This window comes from Cajanus cajan, chromosome 9 (assembly GCF_000230855.2).
Source record: "Cajanus cajan strain Asha chromosome 9, NIPB_CcT2T_4, whole genome shotgun sequence".
NCBI classification, from domain to species: Eukaryota; Viridiplantae; Streptophyta; class Magnoliopsida; order Fabales; family Fabaceae; genus Cajanus; species Cajanus cajan.
In genome coordinates this window covers 8,691,482-8,711,536 of record NC_138525.1, presented here as the reverse complement: position 1 = coordinate 8,711,536, position 20,055 = coordinate 8,691,482, and the positions used below count along the sequence as shown (strand labels likewise).

General features: G+C 32.0%; 1 protein-coding gene across 1 annotated transcript; it reads right to left on the bottom strand.

Moving 5' to 3' along the window:
• Positions 1-1,318: 1,318 nt before the first annotated feature.
• Positions 1,319-9,494, bottom strand: LOC145951917 (uncharacterized). The gene is made up of 4 exons (XM_083064106.1): positions 9,438-9,494; positions 9,161-9,232; positions 7,428-8,222; positions 1,319-1,702 (listed from the first exon to the last, which is right to left on the bottom strand). The coding sequence occupies exons 1-4, from the start codon at positions 9,492-9,494 to the stop codon at positions 1,319-1,321; spliced, it is 1,308 nt and encodes a 435-aa protein (XP_082920232.1).
• Between the last annotated feature and the right edge of the window lie 10,561 nt (positions 9,495-20,055).

Sequence of the window (20,055 nt, the reverse complement as noted above, 5' to 3'; positions counted from 1 at the left end):
ATAGCATCAGCACATTTATAACATGCAAGAAATATTTATCTCTGGTTAACATAGTTATATAATTCAAAAGAAAAGAGATAAAAATGTCATTTAATTTTAGACATGCATTTTATTTTATTTTTTGTCCCGTACGTCACTACTAGAATTTTTTCTATTACCTAAAGATTTTCCTAGGAATTTTTCATTAAAATTTGTAGGAAATAAGTTTTTTACGAATTTTTCTACAAATTTATTTTCGCAGCTAATACCTTCATGGATAATTGTTTCTTGCCAATTTCAAAATTCGTAAAAAAAATTCTTATGATTTTTGCTATAAAAAAAATCTATAGAAAACTTTCTTGCAAAAAAAAATGGCAGCAAACTTTATTGTGGAAAAAGAATTCTTAAAAAATTTGCAAAAAATATTCTACAAATTTTAGAATTCACAAAATTTTTGCAAGAAATTTTCCACAAAATTTAAAATTTGCAAGTAAATTTCTTGCAAAATTAAAATTTCCCAAGTAAATTTTCTGCAAAATTAAAATTTTGTAGGTAAATTTTCTGCAAAATTTCAAATTCGCAAGTAAATTTCCTAGGAAAAATCGCAGGTAATTTTTTATATTTTTTTTTAATATTATGATGCCCTGCAAGTTCACAATTCTTATAACTTTCACATTTTAATTTTATGATGCCCTGCAAATAAATTCACGTTTTGGCCACCAAAGAAAAAAATAGTCACTCGTGGCAGCAAGTGCTGATATGGGTAATTTGTACACTTCAATTAACCTTTTCACTTCTTCCATAACAGAATCAAGTTCATACTTACCACCATAGATATCAAGTTCCTTTAGGCCTTAATTTCAAGCTGCATAGTTCATTCAATACAAGAATTTGTTTTGATAATCATACTCAAAGCCCTTAACTCATTAACCATTTTACCAAAAAGTTAAGAGTTGGACAATTGCTATAACACTAACAGTACAAGTTACAATTAAATAGATTTTGACTATAAAGCATATTGCATAAATATCAATCATTGGAAAAAAAAACATAGTTGTGTTCTGGATATAGGATGCGTAAAAATTGTGCTGATTAATAGCACTTGGCTCTATCAATTTATTGAATATTTACCAGTTTCATAACACCTAGCATGATTTAAGCCTTTCAAAGATGTAAGAATACCTTGTGTTGAGCTTACACAAGCAGGGAAATTGTTTTTATCAGCTAAACTGCTTAATTCACTACCCTTAGAAGCTACAGATTCGGTTACAGGAGGGAGGGGGGCCTTATCCACATCATTTTTGTTGTTTGGAAATTTACGTATATCTGGTGGCTTTGACTACAAGAGGAATGGCATTGTTCTTCCAGCAACACCAACTTCTTTTCTAGAATCAACTACAAGCTCTGACCTTGTGCTAGTTCTGGGAACAATTACCAGCGGGAGAGAGTCCTCGTCGGGCTCCGGCGTCATGTTCTGGTCGAGCCAGACGACGCCGCGCATCTCCCTAGGTCTGTACCAGAGCTTGATGTAGTTCTTGCGCTGGTTCCAGAGCTTGGCGGAGGCGGCGATGCCGAAGACGACGTGGCGGAGGGCGGTGCGGTCCTCGGGGTTGGTTTGGCGGGACTGGCGACGGAGGAGGGCGGAGGCGGAGGCGGAGGCATTGACGATGAAGGTGTGAGTGGCGAAGGGAAGGTGGTTGCAGGCGCGTGAGGTGGAGACGAGCTTGAGCGTGTATGTGACGGAAACGACGGAAACGAAGAGGATGAGAAAAATAGTGTTGCGGAGGTGAATGCAATCAGTACAGTGAAGGAAGACGGAGGAGTCAAAAATATTTTTAGTTTTTAAATTAATAAAAATAATCATAAATAAGAAAATTGGCAGGAAATACTACTCACCCAAAAAAATAAATTACTTGCAAATTTATATTTAAAACAAAATTTGTAGGAAAATAAAAAAATTCTTGCAAAATTTTTTAAAAATTTTTATTTGCAACAAAAAATTCATATAATAAATATTTTTGTAATAAAATTTGTAAGAATTTTTTATGAATTTAAAATTATAAAAATATTTGCAATAATTTATTACAAATTTATATTTGCAAGAATTTTTGTAATAATTTCCTATAAATATTTTTTCGCATGAAAATTCTTAAATAAATGGCATATTTCTAGTAGTGCGTCTTCCTCAAAATTTCATCAAAAGTGTGTGGAGAGAATAACGAAGAGTCCAAATCTACAATGAAAAAAAAGTATTTAAAAACATTACATAATAAAACCTCCGCGAGTAATACATACATAAAATAACAACATCATGCATTGTGTCATCCAAATTACATTACTTATTTAGCTAATTTATTTTAATTATACTAAATTATGTTAATTTAAAACAAGAAGAATTTTTTTCTGAAAAGATTGTTTGTATTGTCAAACGCATTCTTGAATATATATATATATATATATATATATATATATATAACTGACATATTTACATAATTATAAATAACTCCTTATCATTAAAAAAAACTGCATACATTATTGTTGTTAATATGATTACCATCATCACAAATCATAAAATATATACAAAATCAAAGGATATTGACTATCTCTCTAAATGTAAACAAAAAATAAAAAATAAAAAATAAAACTTAAAAAAAAATAAAAAGAGTTTAAGTCATGACAATATCTACACGAATCCCAAAATCACTCTAACTCATCAAAAAGATATCTTAACAAATGATAGAAATCTTCGTAAGCTAATAAAAGTCATTTTCGAGAATAGAATCCTCATCGTCAATATATTTATTGGGCATCTAAGAGCTACTAGAAGAATTTGAAAGATTTAATCATCCATTCTCCATGTATACCTAGATTATAGATGAATGTGAATGAAGGACAACTGAACTTTAACTCTTTTTTTTCACGAGTGAAGTAAAAAAATAATATCTTTATAAGTATTTAAATATTATTTATGATTATAAGTTTCAAGCTTAAAAGTGTAAAATATAAAGATAATTAAACACATAATTCTTAAAAATAAATATTAAATGTACAGTACAGTCATACAAAATTGAGTTATCCTTAAATACCACCACACATCAAAAAAATAGATTAATAATAGTGATACATTACAAATAAGCTCGTGAAAGAGAAGTATAAATTAGCAATCTGATCTCAAAATTTCAATGAAATAAGATTGCCACTATATAAAATGTCATAAAGTGGTGTCGTTGAGACGTCAAATCAAAGTGGTGTTATAAATGATATCAATGTAGATCCTCTTTTCTAGTACGGTGTGATTCAAGGATGACTGAACGAGAGGGATTTAGATATTTGTGACTATGAAATTGATGAAGATTTAAAATAATTAATTTGTATTATCTATGATAACAAGATGTATTTATTTTTCAATAATTCATTACAAAAAAAAAACACCACAATTAAGAGTATTTAACTTGAAGAAATTTAAGGATGGATGACCTTTTGAAAAGGTTTTTCAAGTATGTGCAAGTGAAGAAAAAGCACACTAGAAAGTCTTGTATTGGTTTGTAGGATTAATTGTTGATCTTAAAAATAGAAGAACTACCCGCGAAGGATTCTAACCGATGAATAATTTTGACTAACAAAAAGTTGTATAAAGTGTCATTGTATGAAGAATGTTATAAAGATAAATCATAATTTAAAAAATAGAATGAAAATTAAGAATAAAAAATAGAGGGAAAAGAAAAAGGAGATAGTTAAAGACAACTCTTATTTATTATGATTTTACATTAGCATTTATAGAAGTTCACTCTGATTAGGAAGAGAGAGAGATGGAGAGAGAGGAAACGATTAATAACATATCACATTTTACTTTTTTACATTAAATATTACTCATTTATTTTTCTAAAATTAAGATTAATTTTTTTGACTGATTAAATAAATAATTATTAATTAATACTTTACAATTAATTTATTTTCTCTAAGTTATTTTTTATATAACTTAATTATATAATTATTTTTTATATTATATAGACTAAATAGTAAATAACATTAATTTTCATACTCTTCCAACAATAGAGCCCTCAACAATTGTCCAACTCACGATGACCACCAAAATGAATGATACCTATAAGGTCAGTAATGAACACTAGAGGTGACCAATATTCTTGAACCTATCTGTAACCCATGTAATCCGAATTTAGAAGAAGATTTCCAAACGATCGATTTTGAGAATCCGGTTGCATGAAGTAAAGAAAATGGTTTAAAATGGGTAATGTCGAACGGTTTCGGGTCAGAAAAATAAAAATCATGATAACCCGTGTCCGACCGAAAAAGACTTTCTATGTTTAATTTTATAATATTAATTTAATATTTTAATATACTACGTTAAATGTGTTGCAATATTTTTCGCTGCATAGAGTCTGTTCCGGCCAAAAGGTGGACTAGGGTTTTTTCCTAGGTCAAGTCTCAAAGTCAGAGCATTCAAAAGTGTAATCTGTCGTCCTAGCTCTAGGGTTTTGGGTTTTATACTTTTGTGTTTATGGGCTTCGTGGGCCCCGCGATTTTCGGGATTCTCCTTAACCGCTCTTATCCTGAAGCCATGGGGGTGAGTGGTTGTTAGTCAAGTCGGTATTTTACCGAGAATGCCTTTACAAGGGGACTTGTCGGGAAAACGGTGAATCCCCTCGCGGGTGCATGTAATTGGGGTTAGAATCGAGTTGCCACACCCTGTGACGGTCCAGTCGGGTATTAGACGAGTAGAGGGTCTAGTCGGGATTTTACCTAGACGGTATACTAGTCGGGTTTTTACCTAGACGGTATACTAGTCGGGTTTTCACCTAGACGGTACACTAGCCTTCTAACCCTGAGCCTGAAAGGCGAAAGGGCTTAAGCAACCACTCCTATGAATCGTATCGGAAATAGGCCGGGACGGTACACTTGCCTTCCAGCCCTGAGCCTGAAAGGCGAAAGGGCTTAAGCAACCACTCCTATAAATCGCTAAATCTCGATGTCCATTGCGAAGAGTGGAACAAATTTCTAAGTTAAAACAATTTTTGAATCAAAGGAAGTCGTCCAAAATCCGATCTTTGAAAAATACAAAAAATACTCAAAGTTAAAATCCAATGGAAAACTCGTTTGAGCAACGTGATCGTTCACATTCCGGATATAATTTGGTCGTCCAAGAACCGAGTTCATAGTTGATCGCCAGAATTCCGACTCAAATGAAGTGAAAATCACGCGTGTTGATAATCAATTTTAACGAGATATGTCGCCCGAATTCTGACTTTGTTTGGTGAAAGAAAGGACCAAGTTAAAAACTGGCTTTTTAAACAATCGTAATCGCCGAAATTTCGACTGTAACCGATTGGAAAATTTTCTAAAATAAAATTTGGCTGAAGTTTTTCAAGTAAGAGTAAAATTACGACAAATAACCGGTTAAATACCGACTCGAACTAAAAGAAGTGATTAATTAGTCGGTTATAAACCGAGTCAAAATGATCAAATGTTGAGTGGAATAATTTCCACGAGATACATTTGGACAACCAATCGGATGAAAGCTGACTTAAATTGAAAGTGGAATATATTTCCAAGCAGCGAATGTGAAGTCTTCCAAGGCAAATCGCCCTGATTCCGACCCCAACATTGAACGCCAACTTTTTCTAAAAATGAACGTTTTCCATACCCAGTCGCCCAAATGCCGAGTTCAAAAAATAACAAATTATTCTAAGTTTGTAAGAATATTCTAAGTTAAAACAATCGTCATAATGCTTAGTAAGAAAAACAATAAATTATTCTAAGTTCAAAATGGCATGTGAATCATGTCTCGACCAAATTCCGAGTAGATTAAAAATTATTCTAAATTGGTCAAATTCTGATTTTAGATCAAAAATTCAGTGGGGCCGTGTGAAACCAATTGGTCAAATGTCGATTGGTACAAGTGGAAATTAATTCAAAATTAACCAAGTGATCGGCAACACACCGAATGAAAATTATTGGGAAACCTAAGTTTAAATGTCCTTTAACCATGAGATTAGCCCAACGCCGACTAAAAATTATGTATGAAGAATTTCCAATACTGGAGAAACTTAACCACGCGATCGGCACGATGCTGACTCAAAATGATTGCAAAACTTTTGTTTAAATGCAACTTACCCGCGTGATCGGCAAATTGCCGAATCAAAAGAAGTTTCCTAAGTTTGGGATAGAATTTAATTGTATGGTTAGCAACAGTAATATGAGAAATATCTAATTCAAAAGGAAACTCAACCACCTGATCGCCCCAAATGCCGATTCGCGTATTTGAAGAGAAGTATATATTTTTATCATGAAAAATATCTTTATCACGAAATTTTATCCATGTGGTCGGCAATGAACTAGAATTCAAATCAACATTAAGCTGTAATTATATGAAAGGATCGGTCAAATTCTGATTCGTAGTCTGGAATCGTCCAAATTCCGGTTAACAATGGTGGGTCGAGTTAGGAATCAATCTTGAATCATAAACTTTGTCTTCGAGTTACTTATACTCGCCCATTCGGATGTTTACCGATCAATCACGAGTTTCATCAATCGAGTTATTTATACTCGCCCAACCAGACTATTGCCGACAATCACGAGTTCTTCGAGTTATTTATACTCGCCCAACCGGACTATTGCCGACAATCACGAGTTTCATCAATCGAGTTATTTATACTCGCCCAGCCGGACTATTGCCGACAATCACGAGTTTCATCAATCGAGTTATTTATACTCGCCCAGCCGAACTATTGCCGACAATCACGAGTTCTTCGAGTTATTTATACTCGCCCAGTCAGAGTTTAACCGATCAATCACGAGTTTCATCAATCGAGTTATTTATACTCGCCCAGCCGGACTATTGCCGACAATCACGGGTTTCATCAATCGAGTTATTTATACTCGCCCAGCCGGACTATTGCCGACAATCACGAGTTCTGCGAGTTATTTATACTCGCCCAGTCGGAGTTTAACCGATCAATCACGAGTTTCATCAATCGAGTTATTTATACTCGCCCAGCCGGACTATTGCCGACAATCACGAGTTCTTCGAGTTATTTATACTCGTCCAACCGGACTATTGCCGACAATCACGAGTTCTTCGAGTTATTTATACTCGCCCAGTCGGAATTTAACCGATCAATCACGAGTTTGCCTACAAATCAGAATCAATTTGAAAATAATGATTTTTATTATTTGATGGTACCTCATTACAGAGCAAAGAAGGATCGAATTTTTAGTCTAATGGTCGCGTCTGATGTTGGTGTTAAATTCTGCGAGTCTCAGACTCAAAACCTTGTCCCGATCTCTACATTTTCTTCTTTCATCTAAGCTTTCATCACCGAATCCAATTCTAAGATCGAGACGGATTTCCAGCAAAGCCCCTCCGCACGTGCTTGTGTTTAGAAGTTTTGACTTTTTAGTTTGACTTATATTTGGACCTCATTAAAAACCTTGACCACGCCTTCTCTTTCAAGCCGCTGATCAATGCTCGCGCATGCCCTCCAACAGTTCCTCGTACTCCACTCGGAGTCGACGACGGATGCAACCTCGTGATTGTCGGCGGGAACGGTGCCTCTGATTCCGTTGCAGGTGACTCTGATTCCGACCTTCTTGCTCTTGAGCGAGTCCATCTTCATCTTCACCTTGGTGTCCGTCTGAATCTGAACGGGGAAACCCTTCTTCATCTTCAGACCCGATCTCACACTGCTTAGGGAGTCAATGTCCAGATCCTGCGACCCCGAGAGCACCGCGCGGAGGCTCATCTGGTAGTTCTTGCCCGAGGAGAACGCCGTCACGGAGCCGTTTTCCACGGGGACGGGGTTCGAGAACACCGTTACGGAGAATGGGTCGTAGAAGAAGACCATGTGGTTGTTGGGGTTCTTGGCGATGAGCGTGAGGTTGAAGAGCGTGTTGAGGTGCGAGGGCGAGTCCGACGGCGTCGTCAGGTTCATCCTCGCAATGCGGAGGTTCGTCACGGAGAATTCAGGGCGGTGGGGATGGTACAGTACGTACAGTGCGGCGCTGACAATGGCGGCGAGGAGCACCACGTCGAGCATCATCAGGATGGTCCAGAAGCGGCAGCAGCAACAGAGGTTGCAGTGGGAGCGGCACCGCCCATGGTAGCGCGATTGCGGCTGGTAAACTTGATGGTTGGGGTTGTAGAGTTGGGACTTGATGGGGCTGGCGTTGGCGTTGGTGGCGGGCGCGCCGTTTCTGTTGGGTTTGGAGGTTGGAAGTGGAACTGTCTGTCATCGGAGAGGTTTGACGATTGGTTGAGTGCTCCGCCTCTTGCCATAGTAGGGCGTAGGTTTTTTGTATTTCTTGGGGCGTAGGGAAAGTTTCACCGTAACCCCACGGTGGGCGCCAAAATGTTCCGACCAAAAGGTGGACTAGGGTTTTTTCCTAGGTCAAGTCTCAAAGCCAGAGCATTCAAAAGTGTAATCTGTCGTCCTAGCTCTAGGGTTTTGGGTTTTATACTTTTGTGTTTATGGGCTTCGTGGGCCCTGCGATTTTTGGGATTCTCCTTAACCGCTCTTATCCTGAAGCCATGGGGGTGAGTGGTTGTTAGTCAAGTCGGTATTTTACCGAGAATGCCTTTACAAGGGGACCTGTCGGGAAAACGGTGAATCCCCTCGCGGGTGCATGTAATTGGGGTTAGAACCGAGTTGCCACACCCTGTGACGGTCCAGTCGGGTATTAGACGAGTCGAGGGTCTAGTCGGGATTTTACCTAGACGGTATACTAGTTGGGTTTTTACCTAGACGGTATACTAGTCGGGTTTTCACCTAGACGGTACACTAGCCTTCCAGCCCTAAGCCTCAAAGGCGAAAGGGCTTAAGCAACCACTCCTATGAATCGTATCGGAAATAGGCCGGGACGGTACACTTGCCTTCCAACCTTGAGCTTGAAAGGCGAAAGGGCTTAAGCAACCACTCCTATGAATCGTATCGGAAATAGGCCGGGACGGTACAGAGTCATATTGAATAATGTGTTAGTTTTTAATTTTTCTATCTTGTTTCGTCTCCTTTGCCCTTTTCCTCCCAATTTCTCTGATTTGTTCTTCTCCGGAGAATCCTTTGCATCTCACTCATTCCCAAATTCCCAATATGTTTCTCTAATTCTACAAATGGACAAAGCATCCTTTGCTCATTTGTAGAATCAATAACTCATTTCCAAATTCTACCTCATCCCTTTTTCCTTTCTCAATCCCAAGCAAATTTCCACTCTTCCCCACTCCACCCCAAATCACTAATTTCTAGCAAATTCAAACCACCACAAATTAAGTGAGCCAACATAAATATTAGTGCATTCTGTTATCTATTTCTGCAGTTACAAACCTTTAAAGGTTTTGTCTTTGTGACATTAATGGAGTTTGAAAGGTTATGGAAACATCAATCCAATCATTCCCAATCGATGAATTCGTAACCCGTTACATACCAAAAATTTGTTACTCAGCTTACATCGGATAAAGCTTTCTTACTCCAAAATTGACCAAAGTTGACCGATGCGCACCTCATTGTACACTGACAAAGATAATGGCAGAAACAAAAAATAGTACTACGCAAAAGGTGCAAGATGAACATCAATCATCTCTTATCATATCATTCTTATTCAATGGTAAAAGATTTATATCTTGATACGACTATGTCGATGAAGCTCCTATTTTACTACTAGAATTTCTCTTATTAGATGTGATTTTTTCTGCAAAGTTTTATGAAAAATTTGCAGGAAATGTTGTTCTTAACTACGAAATTTTTTTTGCGGTAATACCTTCGTGGATAATACATTTTTGCTAATTTTAAAATTCGCAGGAAAATTTCTTATGAAAAAATTTGCAGGAAAGTTTCTTGTAAAAAAAATTGCAAGAAATTCTGCAGGGAAATTTTTTATGAAAAAAATTAAAGAAATTACTATAAATTCTATCAATAATTTTTCAACTTTTAAAGGCTCACAATGAATTCATCTGAAACATTTGTTTCCATGCCTCCAACATGTGATGTGATACATAATCTTTTAAATTCTAAGATTGTAGATTATAAGCCTAAACTCAACCATACAAATCAAGTTGTAAGGAAAGTGTTGTCCAAACTTATATACTCTTTAATTGTTTTGTTTTCAATCGATGTGGGACTTGAAATTTTTTTAAAAATATTAAACTTATAAATTTAAATGTTGTTATTTTTCCTGTGGATTAAAATTTGTAGAAAAATTCGCAAAAAAAGTTACCTGCAAAATTTTTCTATCATTTAGTAAACATTACTTGCAAATTTATTTTTGCAAGAAAATCTGCAAGAAATAAAATAAAATACTTATAATATTTTCTACAAATTTTTACCATGGAAAAAATTTATATGATAATTAAAATTGTAGCAAAATTTGTAAGAAATATCCGTAAATTATTTTTCGCAAAAAAATTTTTGCGAATATTTTTTTGCAAGAAAATTCGCAAAAAATTTCTGTTAATATTTTACAGGAAAATAACACTTTTCTAGTAGTGTTTTATGATCAATTATGAGTTTTAAATGAATTTGTTTTCTATTTATTTCTTTTTCACATTTGTTTTTGTCTTACATACTATTGGGTTGTGAAACTTCTAGTCGTGTGAATATTAAGTCCAATATTATACGTATAAAATAATTATGTACATTATATCATTAATATTATTATATATAAAATAAAAGAAAATTGTATGAACTTGCTTACATATAGTACTTTATATTTACATCACATATTAAACAAATATATTTACAATAATGTACATACTTATAAACTACTTATTTCTTACACTATTTTTATAATATTTACATATTTGTTTGATCATACAAGTTCACAATAGGATTGACATGGTTTGTTGGAGATAAGAAAAAGGTGACCACTATCGGTCCATCAATAACGATAGGAATTTCTTGAGTAGTTGTTGGTTGGAGGTAAGAAAAAGGTGACCACTATCGGTCCATCAATAACGATAGAAATTTCTTGAGTAGGAGAAAATATAAAAGTTGATAGTGTCAATTCTTGAAAAGTGACTGAGTTGGCGACAACATCTATAGACCAAGTGGTTCTTGGAAATACCGCGAAGATGATGAAAGTGAAAGGTCTTGGAAGTGTCGGTAGGTCCATCTATTTTTTTATTATAATTAATTAAATTTTTAAACAAGAAACATAAGGAGTGAGAACAATTTTCAAATAAATATTTATAATCAAATAACATGCATATCAATAGTTAATACTAGAAAATATATTAATGATACTTAACATAAAAATTTGAATTATACTTATAGTGATTAGTCAAGATAAATGAATATTATAATAATAAATAACTAAAAGTTATATCACCTTAAATCTTTACTCATGTAAATCCCCATGGTAAACCTCCAACTAAAAATTAATTCAAACTTATTATTATGGCCATAAAATAATTTTATCAATAAGATGAATTTAAGATATTTTCAATAAAATTATATTATAATTAATATTAATATCAAAAGATTACTTGAACTAAATTACATAAATGGAATGTATTAGAGAATATTAATCAAATAATTAACATTGATAAATATCATAAAATAATTAAACAACACAAACTAGGAACACCTCATTAATTATTATGAGTAAAAATTATCATAGATTAAGCAAATAAATGAGGTTAAGGACACCTCACTAAATAAATATACACAAAATATAACATAATTAAATAAACATAATAACATATAAAATTTTAAAAAGATAAAGTTCTATTCCCCTTTACCAAGATTATTTTTATCTTTCTCTCTTTTCTTTCTTTCTCTCACTTCTCACTTTTCTCTTTCTTTAAAAGTTCCCTGTCCACTTCTCACTTTTCTCTTTTTTTAACGTGTGAACAACCTTCAATTTTTTTTTTTGGTGGATAAACGAGCCAGAATCTAATTTTTTCTAATACATTTCAAATTGAGGTTTTCCTAATGTAGTCATTGTTGATAAAAAAAAAATCTAACGATCGGATCCTTTATTCTTGAATTGGAGATGAATACAACAAAAAAAAAATATCAAGTTGAATATATATATACCAAATGTAACGCCCAAATTCTAATACCCAATTTATACAATAAAAATTATAAATTTTTTTTTATAATGTTTTCGCAATTATATCACTAATAATATCTATATATTTATTTAATAAAAGTAAAGAAAAGAATATCTTGTGAATTTAATATATAATATATCGTTCTAAAATATTTAGAATAACGTATTCTTTTACACATTATTCCTTTTTCCTTACTCTTTTAATACAATATATATATTCATAACAGAAAGAAAATTACAATTAAAATAATATGATTGACAAGTAAAGTTATAATAAATCCATCAAATAGCCTCCATATTCCAATTTCCTTCCATGTAGGACAGCAAAATGATCTGGAACCTCAAGTTGGTCCGTCTATTTATAATATATTTAATTTAAAAACAAAGAAAGGAAGGAGTAAGAACAATATCCAATAAATACAATAATTCAAAAGAATGAACAGAATTATTTATAAACAAAAATTTAACATATATATATATTGTAACAGCCCAAGAACCCGCATGTAGATATTGTCCGCTTTGGCCGTGGGACTTCACAATCCACCCCCCCTCAAGGGAGTCCAGCGCCCTCGCTGGCACACCGGCCCGGGTCCCGGCTCTGATACCAAATGTAACAGCCCAAGCAACCCGCATGTGGATATTGTCCGCTTTGGCCGCAGCCCTCACGGTTTTGCTTCTGGCAATGGCACGCATGCCACCCCAAAAGGCCTCCACACAAGGAAGGTATCCACACCCATATATATGGCATGCTTCGTTCGCCTTCCTAACCGATGTGGGACTTCACAATCCACCCCCCCTCAAGGGAGTCCAGCGCCCTCGCTGGCACACCGGCCCGGGTCCCGGCTCTGATACCAAATGTAACAGCCCAAGCAACCCGCATGTGGATATTGTCCGCTTTGGCCGCAGCCCTCACGGTTTTGCTTCTGGCGATGACACGCATGCCACCCCAAAAGGCCTCCACACAAGGAAGGTATCCACACCCATATATATGGCATGCTTCGTTCGCCTTCCTAACCGATGTGGGACTTCACAATCAAAACGATATAGTCCCACATCGGTTAGGAAGGCGAACGAAGCATGCCATATATATGGGTGTGGATACCTTCCTTGTGTGGAGGCCTTTTGGGGTGGCATGCGTGTCATCGCCAGAAGCAAAACCGTGAGGCCGTGGGCCAAAGCGGACAATATCCACATGCGGGTTGCTTGGGCTGTTACATATATATATAAATATATATACAAATTAAATATTAGATTTTCTTGATACAATAAAATTTGAATTATACTTGTAGTGACTAGTCAGGATAAATGAGCATCATTATAACACCAACCAAAAGATATTTCACCTCCATTTCTTACTCATTTAAATCCCCAAGGTTAAACCTCCAGCTACAAATAATTCAAACTTTATCATCTATGGCCATAGAGTATTAATTATCTTTAAAATGAGTAAAAGACATTTTAACAAATTATATTAATCATAAAAAATTACTCAAAATAGATTTAACAATTTATCATTATTTAAGCTTTAATTAAATAACACAAATTTAAATAAAATATATTAAGAGCACTAATTAATTAAATGACAATGACAATTATTATAAAATAATTAAACAATATAAAATGTGAATATATTAATAATTATTATAGATAAGAATAATCATAGAATAAGTAATAGTAATTAAAGGTTAAACAAATATATGAGGTTAGAAACACCCCACTAAATAATAACGTAAATAAATAAACATAATAATTAAAAGTTAAGTAGTTAGATGAGGTTAGGAACACCTCACTGAATAAATATAATAATAACATAAATAAACATTGTAATTAAAAGTTAAGTAGTTAGATGAGGTTAGTAACACCTCACTGAATAAATATATAAATATAGTAATTAAAAGTTAAGGAGTTATATGAGGTTAGTAACACCTCACTGAATAAATATAACAATAATGAGGTTAGGGGCACCTCACTAAATAAATATAAGCAAATAGATGAGGTTAGGGATACCCCACTAAATAAATAAATAAATAAATATAGTAACATAAATAAATATACATAATAGTATATAAGATTTTAAAGAGATAAGGTTCTCCTCCCCCTTACCTAGATAAACAAGAGCTACCACTTGAGCAGAACCTCCTCTTTTGGATTCCCTCTCTCTTTCCTCTCTCTATTTCTCCAGAATTTCCTTCTCTCTAGAATTCTAAATTTTCAAAACCGCCCCTATTTATATAAATTTTGAAATTACTATGCACTATGCACTATTCATTAAAATAATATTATAAATTACTATGTACTATGCACTATTCATTAAAATAATAAAATTTATTAAAATTTATAAACTTCAGATCCGCAGCCCCGCCAGTTACTGTGCACATGCACAGTAAAATACTATTTACAAATACGTAAATACGTATTTATGAATAGTGAAAAACGTATACGTGAATAGTAAAATACATGAATAGTAAAATACGTAAATAGTAAAATACTTAAATAAAAATATGACAAACCTTCTAATAATCTCAATAAATATTTAAAATCAAAATAACTTGTTTTATTTATTAAAATTTGGGATATTACATTTTTAAACCCTTTAATAATTTTATAAATATTTAAAATACATAAAAATAACCCTTTTATTAATATTGTATAAAATTTGGGATGTTACAATTCTCCCCTCCTTTTAAAAATTTCGTCCCCGAAATTTTCTTGAAAATAGGAATAGCTCCTCGCAGTTTGCTTCCTAAGCCATGTTTTCGCTGCGCTACTCTGATACATTTTAGTAACTCCTAACTGAATGTTAAGAGTACTCTTATGTCATTATCTAAGATCATCTTCCTTAATTCGAGATTATTAGGCACATAGATTCTATCTTAAAACACCATCCACTTCCAAGCATAAGGGTTATTTATACCTCTACCAATCTTTTCTACTTGGCTTATTAAGAAAAGATTTAACTCTTAGGTCCTCTAATCACATCTATTAATCTATTAGTCCTTTCAACATACTCAATTTAATGCTCCTAAGGTAAGCTCACTTACCAAGCTTAAGTCTCTAAATTCTTCAATCAAATCCAACCCTTAAATCATCAAAATGATAGATCAATGATCATCCTATTTAAGGCATTTGTCACCATATTACTTAAATTTTTAAGACCCTCTCCAAGGATAAAGTACTTAAACGTAAGTTTACTAGATACGTATAATCAATCTCTAAGTCTTACCACCATATCTATATCCAAGGCAACCTCATATCTACTATCTTGTCTTATACTTTCATGTCTTGCCATCAAAATGAATCAACTAATTATGTTTCTCTAATTTCCTTCAATAGTCCATTCTTTACTCGAGTCATACCTAGTTTCACACTACTAGAAGTAATTTCACAAATCAAACTTAAATTCTTAATGTGAGCTAAAAGATATCCCTTAACCATAAGAAGAGATATATAGAGTTTTTTTTTTTTTTTTTTTACTCAAAGTATCGACCACCACATTGACTCTTTCTGAATAACAACTGAGATTAAAATCTTAATCCTTCACAGTTTCCAATTATCTCTTTTGTCTCATATTCAACTCCTTTGGATCAAACAATTATGTAAAATTCTTATGATCACTAAATATCTCAAACTTAGAATCATACCAATAATGTTTCCAAAATTTCAAGCGTAACTATTACGACTTCTAATTCAAGGTCATGGAAATAATCCACCCAAACCTGTCTTCAAAGCATTACTATATACCACATAACACTTACTAAAGTTTGATAATCTTAACACTAGTCAATCTTTCCTTAAGAGTTTCAAAACTACTATCACACTTACTATTCCATAAAGGCAACTCTCTCTCCTTGGTTAATCCAGACACAGGTAATACTATCTTAGAAATTATCTCAATAAATCTCCTATATTAATTAATGCAACAAAGCTCTTAACCTAACTAATTGACCTAGGTATCTCCCACAACTTCTATCATAAATAGATCTACGTTATATCTCCACTAGAAATTACACAACCTAGAAAATTCACCTCATAAAAATTCATACTTAGATAACTTGGCATAAGCTGTCTTGAATATATTTTCATCCTCAATTATAATACGATGATATCACATCCTAAAGTCAATCTCACAACCTTCATTAATTCACTCCTAAGGTCGTCCATCCTCATATCAGCATACATGCATATCAAATCATATTAGAATACCTACTATAAATCTTCATATATACCATTCTTAAGCATGTATGAATCAATTACTGTTTACTCCGTATAGCCTGTACATGAACAACCTTTACCACATAACATCATACAACCTTAAAGAAACTTTTGATCCACAAGATAACACCTCAATATATTAGAATAAAATCGATTTCCTAATAACTCACAAATATCATGACAACATATATATCTCTTTAACAACTATCAAAGAAAATGATACATAGAAAATTATATAGGCTATCACCAAATAATCTCAAACCAATCACCAAATAATCCCAAACTTATCACCAAAAGAAAGCTAACAGGATAAGTTATCATTCTTATAAAGACTTGAAATTCTAAAATGATCATATACTTAACTAAAAATTTCAAAAATTGTAGTAGATTAAATCAGCGCTTAACAGCTAGACTTTTGATCACTAAAATATTCATAACGAAAGTTCTAGATCTCCATTGTACCTGATTTTGGTGCCCTTGACAAGTAAACATCCAACTTACAACTTTTATGAAATTCATAAAATCCAACTCTGTCAATATAATACTTGTACTGGCATCACAAAACTGCAGCTAAAACATTCCCTGCATTGATCAGCAAAAGAGTGCACCAAAGTCTAAAGCCCCAAAAATACCTTAAGATACTTCCAAATCATTATTTAAATTTCTTCCTACAATCTTGAACCAAAATAACTTTCATATTTAGCACAAAGAACTTAGAAACTAAAATAAAGTCCTCTTACAATCTAACCCATAAAAAAAATCAATATGTAAATATCAAATTTAATAAATTATTTAATAAGGTTTAAAAATAATAAAAGAAATATAAATTAATTCCAGTAAAGGTGGCAGTGCCTCCTAGTTAGGAATAATTTATAAATTCTAAATCATATAATAAAAATAACAAAGATTCACACTTTGGTTTTTATCAAAAATATTTAAAACTCCAATTCGCAACATACATCCTCTTTGGATTTAATTACTGTAACTATAGACTTCATCTACCAAACAAGCATAGTAAACTCATAACTCACGGCCGATTGGATCGACCGCTCTGATACCATTAATGTAACGCCCAAATTCTAATACCCAATTTATACAATAAAAATTATAATTTTTTTTTATAATGTTTTCGCAATTATATCACTAATAATATCTATATATTTATTTAATAAAAGTAAAGAAAAGAATATCTTGTGAATTTAATATATAATATATCGTTCTAAAATATTTAGAATAACGTATTCTTTTACACATTATTCCTTTTTCCTTACTCTTTTAATACAATATATATATTCATAACAGAAAGAAAATTACAATTAAAATAATATGATTGACAAGTAAAGTTATAATAAATCCATCAAATAGCCTCCATATTCCAATTTCCTTCCATGTAGGACAACAAAATGATCTGGAACCTCAAGTTGGTCCGTCTATTTATAATATATTTAATTTAAAAACAAAGAAAGGAAGGAGTAAGAACAATATCCAATAAATATAATAATTCAAAAGAATGAACAGAATTATTTATAAACAAAAATTTAACATATATATATATAAATATATATACAAATTAAATATTAGATTTTCTTGATACAATAAAATTTGAATTATACTTGTAGTGACTAGTCAGGATAAATGAGCATCATTATAACACCAACCAAAAGATATTCCACCTCCATTTCTTACTCATTTAAATCTCCAAGGTTAAACCTCCAGCTACAAATAATTCAAACTTTATCATCTATGGCCATAGAGTATTAATTATCTTTAAAATGAGTAAAAGACATTTTAACAAATTATATTAATCATAAAAAATTACTCAAAATAGATTTAACAATTTATCATTATTTAAGCTTTAATTAAATAACACAAATTTAAATAAAATATATTAAGAGCACTAATTAATTAAATGACAATGACAATTATTATAAAATAATTAAACAATATAAAATGTGAATATATTAATAATTATTATAGATAAGAATAATCATAGAATAAGTAATAGTAATTAAAGGTTAAACAAATATATGAGGTTAGAAACACCCCACTAAATAATAACGTAAATAAATAAACATAATAATTAAAAGTTAAGTAGTTAGATGAGGTTAGGAACACCTCACTGAATAAATATAATAATAACATAAATAAACATTGTAATTAAAAGTTAAGTAGTTAGATGAGGTTAGTAACACCTCACTGAATAAATATATAAATATAGTAATTAAAAGTTAAGGAGTTAGATGAGGTTAGTAACACCTCACTGAATAAATATAACAATAATGAGGTTAGGGACACCTCACTAAATAAATATAAGTAAATAGATGAGGTTAGGGATACCCCAATAAATAAATAAATAAATAAATATAGTGACATAAATAAATATACATAATAGTATATAAGATTTTAAAGAGATAAGGTTCTCCTCCCCCTTACCTAGATAAACAAGAGCTACCACTTGAGCAGAACCTCCTCTTTTGGATTCCCTCTCTCTTTCCTCTCTCTATTTCTCCAGAATTTCCTTCTCTCTAGAATTCTAAATTTTCAAAACCTTAGGCCCCTATTTATATAAATTTTGAAATTACTATGCACTATGCACTATTCATTAAAATAATATTATAAATTACTATGCACTATGCACTATTCATTAAAATAATAAAATTTATTAAAATTTATAAACTTCAGATCCGCAGCCCCGCCAGTTACTGTGCACATGCACAGTAAAATACTATTTTACAAATACGTAAATACGTATTTATGAATAGTGAAAAACGTATACGTGAATAGTAAAATACATGAATAGTAAAATACGTAAATAGTAAAATACTTAAATAAAAATATGACAAACCTTCTAATAATCTCAATAAATATTTAAAATCAAAATAACTTGTTTTATTTATTAAAATTTGGGATATTACATTTTTAAACCCTTTAATAATTTCATAAATATTTAAAATACATAAAAATAACCCTTTTATTAATATTGTATAAAATTTGGGATGTTACACCAAAGACCAACCCAATCGATTCTTCAATGATAGTTAGATTGTTTTAACTCATTTAGTCACCACCCACCCCTTTCTTTGAAGTTTGATAAGTAACTTTTCTAGTGTTTTTTTAGTTCAAATTGAAGAATATAGTATTCATGAGAAAAAAAAATTGTTTAGATATGCATAATGGTCTATACCTAATGCTTCAATCAAGGCATAAATGTTTTTGATACTCATGTCAGTACTTATTAGTGACTTGGATTTGATTGCTTTGGCTTAATATTTTCCCTACAAGATATAAGCTTTACTAATTAGTTCTTAAAAATTTCGCAACTTTCTCATTTAATCCATTTTATAAAAAGAAATTCTAAACAAAATTCTCGTGAAACAAATTTGCTTATCAATTTTTTTTTAATGAAATAATCACTTTAAATATTAATCCCTCCATCCCATAATAAAATATCATATTAGAAGAAAAAACAAATTTAGAATTAAGAGTTATGATAGTTTTTCAATGTAATACTAATTACATCTTTTCCATCTATATCTCTAAAATATTATGTAAAATGATTTTTATTGTAGAGTTTCTGACCACTATTACAAATTATTAAATTTCATGTAAATTTTTCTGTAAAAATTTTATAAAAATCTGCAGGAAACATGTTTCATGCAGAATTTTTTACAAACGAAAGTTAAACACACATTGCTTCCAATTTTATGTTGACTTAAAATATGTTATTGATTTTGTCAAGTAGCAATACACCAAAAAAGTTAAACTATTAGGTGTAGACACACAATTGTTTTTCAACTTCTCATC